At 41.3% G+C, this 14621-nt stretch overlaps 3 protein-coding genes across 3 annotated transcripts; 2 read left to right on the top strand and 1 right to left on the bottom strand.

Moving 5' to 3' along the window:
• Positions 1 to 712: 712 nt before the first annotated feature.
• Positions 713 to 3655, top strand: utp23 (UTP23 small subunit processome component). The gene is made up of 3 exons (XM_004073757.5): positions 713 to 1073; positions 1171 to 1345; positions 2487 to 3655. The coding sequence occupies exons 1-3, from the start codon at positions 886 to 888 to the stop codon at positions 2889 to 2891; spliced, it is 768 nt and encodes a 255-aa protein (XP_004073805.1). The 5' UTR covers positions 713 to 885; the 3' UTR covers positions 2892 to 3655.
• A 2309-nt stretch (positions 3656 to 5964) lies between these two features.
• On the top strand, positions 5965 to 6781 carry aard (alanine and arginine rich domain containing protein). Its single transcript, XM_004073756.3, has 2 exons — positions 5965 to 6362; positions 6504 to 6781. Exons 1-2 carry the CDS (start codon positions 6138 to 6140, stop codon positions 6624 to 6626), a joined length of 348 nt encoding a protein of 115 aa, XP_004073804.1. The 5' UTR covers positions 5965 to 6137; the 3' UTR covers positions 6627 to 6781.
• A 122-nt stretch (positions 6782 to 6903) lies between these two features.
• On the bottom strand, positions 6904 to 12510 carry LOC144995377 (uncharacterized). The gene is made up of 2 exons (XM_078955031.1): positions 11959 to 12510; positions 6904 to 8925 (listed from the first exon to the last, which is right to left on the bottom strand). The coding sequence occupies exons 1-2, from the start codon at positions 12124 to 12126 to the stop codon at positions 8653 to 8655; spliced, it is 441 nt and encodes a 146-aa protein (XP_078811157.1). The 5' UTR covers positions 12127 to 12510; the 3' UTR covers positions 6904 to 8652.
• Positions 12511 to 14621: the final 2111 nt, after the last annotated feature.

Here is a 14621-nt window from a genome sequence, read left to right on the forward strand (position 1 = left end):
AAACTTATACACACATAAACACGCGCGCACACACACACACACACACACACACACACACACTCATACACACACAAATACCTGACAACAACAGTAATAACTAATGGCACACTGAGAAGATTTTAAATAAACAGCAAAGAGTCTTGTTTTTTTTTCTATATTAAGTTTAATTAAACCTTGTTAACCTCTTGACTGATAATGTTCACTGTCAGTGGTGCAAGTTGCATAGTATTTAAAGTGTTTTCTTTTACTTATTGTCTTGTGTCTTGTTTTAATAAAATGTTTAAAAAACAAACGGAAATGACAACAATGATAATTATCATAAAATGATGTGTTCTTTTGAATCAATTTAATACAAACAATAGGGCAGTCAGTAATCAGGATGTAAATAACAAACAAAGACAAACAATTGTTTCTAAAAAATTTCAAAAAACTAACATTTCAAAATTCTGTTATTCAAGTTAAATTATAACTATATATCCCAACCGTTTTTTTCCTTCTTCAATACATTAAATGTATAACTGCATTTACTGTATTAAATTAACCGGGATAGGCATTTTTTTAAACTGACAGAACCCGTTAAATCTGAAAACCAAACATTAAAAAGATTTAAAGATTAAAAGAAAGAAAAACAGTGTCTTTTATTTAAAACATTATTTTTTTAATTGACTCATTTATGAACATCCCCGTTTCAAAACCGGAACTTTAAGCAGACATCTTTGTTTCGTTCCGGAGCTATTAGGCCTACGCACAAAACCGTTTGAGTACAGCTCCACGCTGATTTAGGATCTTATTTTGACCCTTTTTGACTGCAGAAAGAAGACATTAATTTAAGTTTAAAGCTTTGTTTTTGCTTTCGCTAATTTCTTTTTTTATTCAAGGCGGAACATGAAGATCAAACGACAGAAACAAGCCAAGAAAACGATTAGCTTCTACAAATACAACTTCAGCTTCAGGGAACCTTTTCAGATCCTCATTGACGGGACTTTTTGTCAGGCGGCGTTGAAGAATAAAATTCAGATTAAAGAGCAAATGCCGAAATATCTAATGGGTGAGGTGCAGCTGTGCACCACAAAGTACGTACATAACCGAATGGTATTCTCTGTTGTTGTGTTCAGAGTCTTTGGTTGTTGTTGTTTTTTTTAAATCCGTTTTATTCGTTTTCACACACAGTTGCGCTCTGAAAGAACTCGATACTCTCGGAAAACAGCTTTATGGAGCCAAAATTATTCTGCAGAGGTTCCAGCTGAGGAAATGTGCTCACTTCAAGGACCCGGTTCCTGCGTCAGAGTGCCTGCTGTCCATGCTGGAGGACACAAACCCGCACCATTACTTTGTTGCCACGCAGGTACATTTAAATGGACGAAGAGCTCACTTATTAATAAGCAGAACCGCATAGATTTTCAGTTTAGTGAAGAAAATCTGAACACAAGGTGCTGCATATAACTGTCAGGATCAGAAAACTTTCTGCTCTTTAACATTTAACTCCCTAGATTGCAAAAACAATACACATTCATTGAAGGGATGACTGGAAACACGGCAGTAAGGTTCATTTTGAAACATAAAAGGGTATTATTGACTTTCAGCAACAAAAAACCTAAATGTCACTTACTGTGTTTATTGTAGTATGATTTTTAGGGTTTAAAAAGAAAAGTCTCTTATGGCCTCAGATTTGGAAAACAACTAGAGGAGGAAAACAAACTGTTGCTAAACCAAACCATTTATGGAAATTTACTTTTCCCAAATAAAAATTAAAGTATGGCCCATGTGACAAACCCTTTTTAAAAATCTTTGAACATTTTTCTTGTTGGTTTATCTCAGGAGTGGGCAATTATTTTAACTTGTGGGCCACATTGGGTTATAAAATTTGGACCGAAGGGCCGGACCAGGAGCAGATGTGTGGAGTGAGAAAGAAATAACATGGAATGTAGATGAAAACATTTGGATTGAAAAAAATTTTTTTAAACGTAATATTCTAGAGTTTTTAGGTTAAAACTTTCGTTCCCATTTTAGATCTCTTTTTTTATTGTGAAGCCGTTTGGTACCTTCAAGGAGTAGTAAAGTGCTGTATGAATAAAGTTTCATTCATTCATGATCTGTATAACAATATAAATAACATTATTTATGAAATAAAGCAATGACCAAATAACACCCTATGATTTTCAAAGACAAAAATTCAGGAAAAATATACTGATATATATTAAAAAAAACACACACACACACACAAAAAAACAATAAATAGTCGATCCTCTCCCGTCATAATCCTAATAAAGACTTTCAGGGCTGCAACTCATCACGTATGTTAGTCATCAAATTTTAGCACCTGAAATGAAAGTTTAGCTTCCTGTGTGAATCAGAATACTTTCAAAATAAAAGCCATTTAAAATATAATCGTAATAGATCCATAAATGTACGTTTCAGTCTTAAAGCAATCTCATAATCAGAGGAAGTAGCTGGTAAAATTAGATTTCGGTGTGATATTTTTACAGGATCATACGGTGACTGCAGGCCTGAAGAAGATTCCAGGTGTTCCTCTGCTTTACATCATCCTCAACACCATTGTGCTGGACAAGCCCAGCCAGGCGTCCCTCAGTCATGTCCAGGCCGTCCAGATGGGAGAGCTGGTGAGCCCTGCTCAGCAGAAGAGCATCCAGAGCATGAAACAGGAGCAGGGCATCAGCAGCAAGGACGGAGAGAGCCGGGGCAGGAAGAGGAAGAGGAAACAGAGCAACCCCAACCCTCTGAGCTGCCTCAAGAAGAAGAAGAAGAAAGGAGCACCCACACCCCCTCTGAAAAAAACAGAACCGGGGGAGAAGAGAAAAAGAAGCAGACACAAGAAGCAGAGGACAGCGGGGGACCGAACAGCCACTCCCACCGGGACAAATACTGAATGAAGCAGAAAAATGAGCCGTTTTTTCTAGGAAAAAAAATCCCAGAAGATTCTTGGACAATTCAGAATAAAAGATTTTACTACAAGAGTATTTTCCAAAATTACTCCCAAAATTTTTAAACGACCTTTGGAAAAGTGGGTTGTTGTTTTTTTTTCTTTTCCTTTGCTCGGATACAAAATTAACAGGCAAGCTCACAGACACATATTTCAAAGCTGCCGACAGTTCATTAGAAAATCAATCCTCTCAACTCCGGAGGCACAAAAGGATGTGGACTCACTGAATTACCCCAAAAAAATGAAATATGAACATCATACTCTGTCATACTGATGGTTATCAAACAAAATCCATTCTTCATTCATCTTCTTCCGTTTTGTCCCTTTCGGGGTCATGGGGCTGCTGGAGCCTATCCCATCCACTTATGGGCGAAGGCAGGGGGCACCCTGGACAGGTCGCCAGTGTGTCGCAGGGTAGAGCGTCCACAATCACACACCTAGGGACAATTTAGATGAACCTATAAAGCATGTTTTTGGACAGTGGCAGGAAGCTGGAGAAAACCCACACATACATGGGGAGATCATGCAAACTCCACACAGAAAGGCTTGATGTTCTGGTTCATGTCCCCCAGCCGGGACTTGAACCGGGGGCCTTTTTGCTGTGAGGCAAGAGCGCTAACCACTGCAGCCACAGAATCCATTGTGTCTTTTGTATGATGAGCTAATGTCCACTCATGACTAACGCTTTAAAATAAAATAAAAACATCAAATTTTCTGATTGGTAGAAATCTATTTTTTAAACACAAAAGTGCAGTTTCCCAAAACATTTTGGTGCATCTTTGTTTTTAATCTACTGGATGATAGGTGAACCACATTTAGGACTGAAGCTGAAATCATTGATTACATTGAATTGAGAGAATTGACTAAGCAACTTCAGCTGCTTTAGCTTTTCAGATTATAGGATTTCTTTCACCTCGTTTACTTCCTGCTCCTATAATCTCAACATATTCTTCGTCATTTTCACACAACTGAAACAAAAAAGTTCAAACGCCTGATTCATGCTGTGGAACCTTAAAACAAAAAGCAGATAAATGCATCAGACGACACAGAAACTCTGCAAACAAAACTCGATTTCTACTAATTCCTTATAAAGTTGATTCAAAATAAGTTCCATAAATTATATACTTGAGGTGACAAACAGCTCAGGCTCGATATCAGACACTGCGACAGCCAGTTGGGCAGACTATGGAAGAACAAAACCAGGTTCCAGGCACTCCGGGTCCCTGTCTTCTCTCCTAGAGAGGAAATCTGCTTCAATGTTCTTAGTTCCTGGTCTACAAGGAGAAGAGAAAGCAATTTAAAAAAGCAGTGACCACCTGGCTTGATGGGAATTAGGTCTCTTGGCTGAACTTAAATATTCCAAATTCTTGTGGTCAGTGAACACACGAAACGGATGTTCAGCCCAGACCAGAGAAAATGAGTCTGGGATGAAGTGGAGAAGAGAAGCCACCTGACTGTAGCTGCTGAGGAATTGGCGGTAAAAATTGACGGAGCTCAAAAACCGTTACAGCTGCTTGCATGATTCAGGAGGCGGCCAATCCACGTGCGTCCCCGCCTGAGCTGGCATCTGGATCTAAACCAGCTCCAATTTTTGTTGCACTGGTGGTGTTAGGTTGGGGTTGTGAGGGGGAGCTAGCAGGTGTGCAAACAGATGAATGATGGGAAATGGGGCGGGCTCACTGTGCACCAACACTACCACGCACAACTCACAGGTGAATTTCTAATAAACTCCTGCTGCTCCACCACAGAAATGATGTCCTAGACAACAAAATGTTTTTGGATTTTGGCTAAAAAACGTCATCGTAGTAATTAAAAGACCACTGGGAGTGCTTTGAAAATAGATCAAATGATGATCGGAGTGGGACTCCAGACCTTCATTTTCCAGCTTTAGACTCATCTCCCTAATGCTCTCTTCACCCCCTGAACATTTATAATAAACTCCTCCTCTGTTCCTCTTTTCATCCACACCCTGATAAAACAGCTTGATCCTTCTCCCAGCCTTTAAGCCCTGCTCTCCTCTCTCATTGAGGTTCTCCTCAACCTTAATTCAAATGTGCAAATTCAAGTTTTCTCCTCCATTCTCCAAAAGAATTGCTTATTTGTGATCTGAGAAAGAGACATGCTCAAATTCATTTACTGACAGAGATTTATCAGAGATGGTCCACATTCACCTGAAGTGTAGTTTGTGTTGCTCACAGATCTGAAGACCCTCCATGCTCTTCTCACGCTCCACACAGTTCTGCATAAAATGGAGTCATAGCTCACATCTGATGAGTTCTGACAAGTGAAACTGCTCTGCCTTTCTCTTCCTGCCACGCTCATCCATCTATCTTTGTACAGTACTGTATGGCTGACAGGCAAATCAAATGCTCAAAGTGCAAAGAAGCAGTTTGGTTTTTTCCTGCTGGACATCAAAAGGTCAGTTTCCCACGTCTCTTTGTTTCTGGTACATCTCATTGAAAAAAGCATGAGGTCTCCCTCGAGCTGCACATTTGAAGGCCCCGACTGTGATTCCGGCTCCACTCATAAGTTAGACGGTAACAGTGGACCGCTGTCCCCGTCTTTGTGCAGAAATCAGGAGAAAGAACTGCAGCCTGTTGCCAAAAAGCATCCCTCAAACCCCGGAGGGGAACAGATTTGACTTGGGGACAAAGAGCCTGGTTATATTTCACAGTAGGACGGCCTTTGTATCGGCGGTCCGGCCAACACTGAGGCTGTGTCTGCGCCGTGCCCAACCTGTCTGACTCCCAAAGTGACAAGCAGGTCTTATTTAGGAGGAGTGCTGAAAAGCTCCTCCATCTGGGCGCTGTGCATGCAACCCTCCATCAGAAACAGTGAAAAAGGGGGGGGAAGGGGGTGGCGACCGTGTTGCAGAGGGGCTCTTTTCACTTCTTGTTGGAGGCAACAATAGTCTTTGTCCAAGATCTTCCACCATTCTTACGAGGGCTACCAAGAGGAGGAGGAGAAGGAGGAGGAGGGGGTGTTCCTCCATAGTAACAATGACAAAACAGCTAGTTCAGCTCTGAGAAGGCAAGAGGAGCACGGAGACTTGTGCAGGGGGTGCTGCGTTCGCGTCAGGAGCGGCTTAAAGGGAATCTCGCAGGAGGAAACTGCGACTTTCTCCTCTTTTTATTGGTTTGAGACAGTCGGAGCACTTTTGCCAGGGAACGCGCCTCCTCCACACCTGCAGGGGAGCATGGAGCGAGCCAGCCAGAGCGAGGACACACTGTCCAGCATTGCCCTGGAGAACATCAAGAACAAGCTGATCCGTGCCTTCAGAGTCACAGCAGAGGCCAGAGAGGAGCCTCAGGAGTCCGGCTGCAGCGTCAGACCTGTCAGCATGAGCAGGAGTCACCAGGCCAATGAGGAGCTGAGGAGGGCCAAGATAGATGGAGCAATAACCTGGATAAGGTCAGAACTGGTAAGCTGCTGCAGGTTTCCCTCCTCCAGAAGCGGAACATTGTTTGTTTTTTTTAATGGTAAATCTTCTGCAAAAGTGCCATCGTTTGTGTGCTTTTGTATTTTACACAGACGTTTGCTAATTCTCGCTGCTTTTCTGCAGCAGGACATGCGCACGCAGGACCTCCAGCTGGCCCAAACCCTGCTGGGGCTCAACATGGAGATCCAAAGGCTGCGGAGGGAAAGTTTTGGGGGGTTTGAAGCGGATGGAGATGATTCACAGTAAACGGCTGCTACAAGCTGCTTCTTCAGCGGAGAAGAACTTCACTCTTTTTCTGGAATCCACACCAGACAAAACATGCTTTAAAAGATCAAACAGCAACATTACAGATCTGCAGTTTTTATATATTTCTGTAGGAAAAATAAAAAAGTCAAAATTTGTTTGACTTTGTATTCCTTTTACAAAGATGTTTGGAGAAATTTAGCATTCTGCGGCATTTTTTATTTTTTGGGGAGGGGGGAGAAAATGTACGAAACAATACAAAAATGACATGAAAGCAACATTTTTCTATTTTATGTTTCTTTATTGATCATTTTCCTGATTTACACGACAGTTTTTTTAAATACTGATAAAGATTTTCAGCTGGTTAATAAATAGACATTTTTGACAGCTGTTCCTGATCACATGTTCTTTTAACATATTAACAACAGTTCAGCTTCATTAAATAATAAAACCATGAGCTCAGTCAGACTATTTGCAGACTACAAACACAAATCTCTGTCCGTTGACAGCTTATAAAAGGTCAGTAGGCATTCAGAACATTAATGCATCGCTTTTATTGCTGATAGAACAAAGCTATTATGCAGAGGTCTAATAAATCACATGCCGATGCAGAAAAATGCATATTAAGCATCCGTCAGTGTTGACAGGTCAGTGTTTAATGTGGCATTTACATGATCCTCTGTTGCTTTGTAAATACAGATTTTTTCTTAGAGCTGCATGGGGAAAAAAACCCAACTTGTCGATAGATTTTCTTTCATTTTTACCATGTTAATCCGGACAGGTTAACGAGATTCTGTCCCGCAGCCGTTCTGGACTAAAGGACCAGATTGTTTTTCTCACAGTTCTCTCCTTCTGCACCTTTGAGCAAAAATTTCAGCCCCACACAAACTCACCAAAATATGCATGTGCCTAGAAAAAAATAAAAAAAATAAAAAGATGACATTACAGCGTGCAAAACCGCCAAAACGAGCAGGGCCAAAATCTCAACAAAAAATAAAAGTTAAAATGCCACAAATGAAACCAAAAACACTTGTGGAAGTTTTAAAGTTATTATGGGATGGCCGCAGGACCTCTGGTTTGGTCAAATGTGACATTTGGCGATTTTTGCATTTTCCCAGAGTATATGAAACAACCAAATTTTGTTGACCTTTGACCTGGGGAGGAGGCAACCATCTTAAATTTTACTGAAATGTTGTAAAAAATGAATGCATAATTCTCTGGCTCAAGCTGAACAAAACAATATGACATACGATATGAACATGTTAGGAATGTGGGCGTGGTTGACAAAAAACAGCCGTTGCCAAGGAAATTAATTTTTTTTACTTTCACCGATTCTTTTTAAAATTATATTGATCTGTTCATCACCCCCAGGCAACCAATAAATAATATGGTTGCTATGGAGATAAAACCTACAGAATGCGCACAACTATGAAAAAAGTGGTTTTGAGATGGGCGTGTGGCTGTTGCTCAGCCAGTGTGGGCTTTAATTTAATGCATTTTTAGGTATAGATTGACAGATAAAATACATTTTTTATTTCCAAAATTTTTTTGAATTCAATGTAATTGAAATGTAATTAAACAAAAATAAAAAACAAACCCAAGCATATTTGCAATCCTTAAAAAAGATGGAAAACGTTTATATTCATGGTTTTAAAAATGAATATGTTGCACTAAGGTCATGGAAGACAATACGGTCATGAAACATTGTCTAAAATATGATGTGGATTGACATCTATGACAACTTTGGACCTCCTCCTATAACTAACCCTTCGTTTATGGTCTTCACTTTGAGTTCTGGCTGATTTAAGTCAACAGCTGTTGATCAAAAATGATTTCTCAAATGTTAAACCTTTAAAAACATTCCCTTTATCACACTCGCAATTGAACTGATTTAAAAACACTGATGGAACTTTTTGTGTTTTCGTGAAGGAAAATCAGTTAAAATGTTCATTTTTCTGAGCTAAAGTTGAAGTGAAACCCCCTTTTTTTCTTTTACACCAGAGCAAAACTGCACAGACGATGTTAGTTTTTAAGGCACAGAGCTTCTCCTGTAGGAGACCTTCTCCAGAAAACCTCCCGTAAAAGGAGGATGAGGCTGCTTTTGGTGAACGCTAAGACAGAACGTCTCCCCAGAATTGGAGAACATGCTGCCACCTCTGTCCTCATGGTCCCAGTAGCAGCCCTCCTCTTCATCCTCGTCCGTTTCCTCCTCTTGCTCCAGCTCCTGCTTGAGCTCCTGGATGCCTGAGTGAAGCTCCATCAGCTGCCGGACCAGGGCTTGGTCCTGGGACCGCAGCTCCATCTGGACACAGAGGACATTTAGTTTTGGTTAAAATAATGTCCCTTCAGACCAGGAATCGTTTTTTCTCTGAAAGAGAAACATTCTAAGCTGATTTAGCCACTAAGTCATTCCAAGTTCATCGTTCAAACGGTCATAAACTTAGACGTCACTTAACGGACGAGCCGCTCCACCTGACCACAGCGCCTTCAGGTCGGTAGGAGGCAGTCAGGTGTTGCAGGTGAGCTTGTCTCAAAGTGTCATCAGCAGACTTTCATCAAGACTCAGAACCACTGGCAGAGTTTGTGACCCGGGAGTGGAGCCAGTGACTGACCACCACCATGACCAGAACCTAATGACCTCTGACCTTTAGCAAACGCCACACAGCTGCAGGCCCGTGTACCAGATGTGAGGGGTTCTGGGGTTTCCAGACAAGCCTTTTGACTCCACCACTTGGACCGGAATGACAGATGACCGCTGACAATGACTCAACTGACACCAAAACACAGCCGTGAACGTTTGCAGTACAAAGCCACGTGACCTGGACAATGCAGCAATGGTCTACCATTCGGCTCGCTGATGAGTGTCGGGTCAGCTCGTTGCTGGAGAAGGTGAGGTGAGCGAAACGTAGAGGTCAGCACGGTCCCCAGGGTTGACTTTGGTGGAGGCGGAGCAACAGGTTCTTGTAGATGGGCCAGTCACTGCACATTCTTACCTCAGAGACATCATCATCCCCCAATTCCACCTGCCCCCAACTTCCCGTTCATGGATGATAATGTTTCCAACCACACGGTACCTGACCTGAACCCCATAGAGCGGGTCTGGGACCAGCTGAAGCAGAGACTGGGTGATCTGGAAGAGTGGAACGCCTTAGAACAACATCATGAGGTCAGTGGAGGACGAGACCTCGCTGTCATTGCAGCAAATGGTGGAAATACTCGCTACTGACACGGTCAGTGTTTGCTATTTGGGGCTATTTTTATTAATACCTTAATTTTCGGGGTGATAAGTATCAAAGTGATAAAACTGATGTTTATTCTCATTCACTATTAGTTGAACTTTCTTACACGTATTTCCTTAAAATGCATGTAAATAGAAACATCCCTGACGTATTGTGAGCAGCATATGAAGCAGGAGCAGTGTCGCTCCAAGTTTCTTTCACGGTTCTGGCCCGTCTCCCACTCTGCTTTTTACGTGGATTTCTAACTAGAGCGTTGATAAATAAGACATTCAGAATTCCAGCAAGTCCAAGTCTGTCCAAAGGAGCCAGGAATGTCTGGAACAAAGCCTTTCGGAGGCCATCTGCATTTCTTTTCTGTGTTAATTACAGCACCAGCGGCGGCCGGGCTGGGCTGAAGGATGCCGGCTCTGTCGCCTTTGTCAGTGCCTGGAGGAGTGAGAGATGAAACATGAACGATGGGAGCCAGCTGGGCTCTGCCTCATTATTTCACACCCTTCTTTTAGGCAGAGTTTGTGCATTTTTCAAAAAGACACAAAAGTTCTTTCTTTCTTCTAAACTCCTCTTTTTTTGGGGATCTATTAGGGAACCGAAGCCCCATCTTTCAGGATTTGTGTTGTAGCAGAAATAGCAATTACACGTCCTCCTTTCAGTGCCCGAGACGCCTGTCTTCTCCGTTTCTATCAGGCAATAAATCCTCCTGAAGGGATTGAGGCGTCACTCTGCTTCCCTCAGAGCGGCGGCGGCAGCGGCGTTCTGTTCAGCTCAGCTTTCTCCTTCTCTGTGTATTCAGGAAACTTGGCTCGCCACAGCTGTCTGTGTAAATGCCAACTGATGCATCAGGCTGTGAGGTTGAGGCTTCTATCCATGTTCAAATTAAAAAACACATTTGCAGTTTAGGACTATGGACTTAAAATAATAAGCTCAGTATTCTGCTCATAGAATTCAAACCTGCCTGTCCTTCGTTGTGTTTAAAGACCCTCTTCAATGAAAAATTGGGTTTTTGGTGTTTTGAAAACGTTCTTGTGGAATTTTTCTCATGATGGAGGACATATATAGAAGAATTTAAGATTAAAACTGCAACAAATCCTGATGGAGCAGATCAAAACCTGCCGTTTCAAAAAGCTCTCAGCACCTGAAATGGGCGGGGACTAAGTCTCCCTTCTCCGCTTTAGTTCTATTGAATCCACTTGAAGACAAATCCGTCTTTGTTTTCCCTGTCTGAGCTGGAATCTGGATCTAAATTGTACGGTTGGATGGCTCTGAGCTTGCCCGCTATTTTTGTTGCACCGCCAATGTTAGATTGTTATTAAAATTGTATGGAAATAAGTTTCAGATCCTACATGTCAGTCCAGAGGTTCATATCCTCCAAAAACTCGTCTTGCGGAGTCCCTCAGGGTTCTGTTCTTGAGCCAGCAATTTTTTTTCCAACATGTTTCTCTTGTGATGGAACTCAAGGACGTCTTATTTCATATTTTAAGAGGTAACTTGTCTTTTAAAACCAATTTATTTGATGGTAAAAAAAAAACACGTGAATGCTTTTTTGACTAACTTTTGAATTTATTCATCTGTAAAAACTGCCATAAGTGAAATAAAAACGTCCCTACTAGAAGAGCTGTGATCCTTTATAGATGGAAACCACATACAACTGATCCATGATAGAGAACTTTATTAACCCCCCCCCCCCCCCCCCCAAGGGCAATTCAGTAATCAGGTTTACTTCCACTTTGTCGCATCAATATTGCCAAACTCTGATAGTGTACATTAATTGATTCAAATTAGCCTTTTCTTGCTAAAGTCATCAATGCAAAAATGGAATCTTAGGAAAGAAAAAGACTTGTTTAAAGAAAAACTCTCGTATTTTCTGTTTCACAAGATGAAAATGTTTTTAGGAAGAAATTTCAATAGTAAAATAATCTATCTAGCTTTTAGAAAACATGTCTCAGTGACTCCATGAATTTTTTCCTCAATCGTTTATTTGAAGACCCTTTCTTAATCTCATTTGCTGATTTTTTTTCTTATTTAAAAAAAAAAAAGAATTCTGGACGTTTTTGTAAGGGGCTGTCTTTGCATCGTAGAAAGGAAAGAATCCATCCTACCAGCTCTCTCCGGAGCCAGGCCAGGGCGCTCTCGATGTCCAGGTTTCCACCTCCAGCATCCCTGCAGGGCCGCGTCGGACTCTCCGGCTCCCTGAAGACTCTCCGACGGGCTTCAAAGGTGGAAGTTCTGCAGGAGAAGTCGCGAAGTCTGGTCAGGAGAACTTCCATCTCCCTGCCTGTGTTCTTCCACACCAATATGAGCGCCTCGTCTTCTCGGGTTCTGGCGGCCGCCAGCAGCTCTGAGGCCTGCGGTGGTTCTGAGGGCTCAGAAGGAGCTCGTCGGCTTTCATACTTGCTCCATCTCCACCCACCCTTTCATGGTGACCTCTCTATTCCAAACCCGCTTTGGCACATGAGTGAGATGCTGTCCGCTCGTGGCTGGACGTGATGGGCGACCATGACGTCAGCGTATCATCCAGACACCCGGCGTGGAGCTGTTTACCACTTTTCGGGGGGCCTCTTATTGGCCGGTGGTTTCCGTGACGACAGCACTTTGCCTTTGAAAGTGGAAGCCCTTCAGGGAGTTCTGCTCCGTTGTGTGGCCTTTGAGAGGTGGATTCAGAGAGTGGAGCAGACAGAGAACACTTCTGTGGGGCTGAGGCTTTTTTTTGCCAGCGACGCCGCAGCTCTTAGCAACCCTCCGAGAGGCTTTTGTCCAAGACGTTTGGCAACATTTCCACTTTCTTTCTTCACTTCACAAATGATCCGGACCCAAAATAGCAACCAGAAGCTATTTTTAGAATCAAAGTGAATCGGCTCAGAAATAAAAAGTCAAAACAAACGTCATTCGTCTTAAATGGGGCGAGAGAAAAACGATTCAGGGCTGCCATAAGGAAGAAAATGAAAATCATTGAGTGAACATTCAATGTATCTCCATTTTTGTTTATATAGTTGCAATTCTCTGAACTTTTACATCAGAATTATTTCATTTCTGTTTACAAAAATAACTATTACAGACAAAAAAGTTGTAAAAACATTGAATTCACTAAGTAGATGTTTGTCTCAAAGTTTATTTTTAAAGGAAAGTCATGTGCAGACCTGTTTGAGCCCGACTCCTTTAGATGAAACTACAACCCACATGAGACCTGAAGAAGTTCTGGGTCTGAGCCCAGCCCATCTTTTTACTGTTATTCAGTAGAAATAAAACAGCATCTGTGATTTCCCTTCAACCCAAAGCTATGAAAGCAGACTTAAAAGGATTTATGCATATAAACATGTGAACCAATTCAATGGGATTTTCATTGTCGCTACATTTAACAGTCTTCCTTCTTTAAAACTCGATTTAATCATTTCAGAGCAACAAGAACATGAAGTAGAACAGTGACACAAAGGATTGATACTTTTGTGGCAGAACTTACGCGGAAAGATCAAAGTTCAACTAAAATAGAGGACAAACCTGAAACAATGATGTGATTTCTACATTTTTATTGTGTTGGAAAACTTCGATCTTTGCTATAAAGCATGAAAACAGCAGGAATTATGCAGTAAAAGCAAATCTGCTGCTCAGAGTTTGGTTCAGTTTCAGGTTTACTGCAGAATTATTAGATGATATATAATTCATTCATCTTCTAAACCCATTTTGTCCCTTTCGGGGTCACAGGGCTGCCTGAGCCTATATTATATTACATAATATAGTGAAATATTTTTGTAAAAACAGAAGCTGGGGTCATATAAAAAAAAACAATATCAAGCATTACCAAAAAAAAAACTGTTTATAGGGAAATTATTAGAAAAATGTGTAAAATTGTTGCTCCAAAGACACCAGACTATAAGTCTGATGCAGACAATGTATAGATTTCTCAACAACCACTAGGCTACAAATATTCAAAGATGATTTAGGAAAAAAAGAGGATAAACAAACCAATAAATAAATATTTAGATTTGAGGATGAATCTCTGTGAGCTGATCTGAACACAGAAAGGAAAACAGTTGAATCCAACAATCATTGCAACGTCTTTGTTTGCAGGATAACGATTGGAAATTCTTCTGTTTTTGAGGTGAGTTTTAACAAATAATTGTCAAATGTTTGGCTTATGAATAGTTTAGCAACAGCAGTTGACTTTTGATTACAATAAACCAAATGTGAAAAAATAAGTTATGATCATAAAAATATTTTGTTTTTATTTTCAGCCGCTCATTTTTGTTTTTGAATTACTATTTTATAACATTTTAATTTGAAACCAAGAACCAAAACATGCATTGCTATGCAGGAATGAGAGTCTTGAACCTGAAAGCTCGAAATTACATCGGCTTTTCATTGAAAGTGGTCGCTTGAACGCGCGTTGTCGAGCGCGGTGTGAACGCAGCATGAGATGTAAACGGCGTTTGTGTTGGGATTATGAACACATTTCACGGAATTCACGGAATACTGCCTGTTTGGAGAGAGGGCCGCCGGACACACCCAAGGGACCCGGCCGCTGTTGCTGAGGGCCTGGTTCCCCCCGCCAGGGATGGAGACAGAAGATCAGTGGTCCCTCCTTCCTTGCATGTGTGTAGTATGCGTGTGTGTTGGAGTGCATATTGTGTGTATGTGTTGACATATTCTGATTATATTCTTCTGTTTTGTCCTCAAATAAATGGATTTTCTGTTGAAATGGAGATCTATTCATGACTGAAACAATTTTAAGAGCCTGAAGTGTCTGTGAAGGAAATTTTCATAAAAC

Source organism: Oryzias latipes, chromosome 11, assembly GCF_053564925.1.
Source record: "Oryzias latipes strain Hd-rR chromosome 11, Olatipes_Hd-rR_3.1".
Classification (NCBI taxonomy): Eukaryota; Metazoa; Chordata; class Actinopteri; order Beloniformes; family Adrianichthyidae; genus Oryzias; species Oryzias latipes.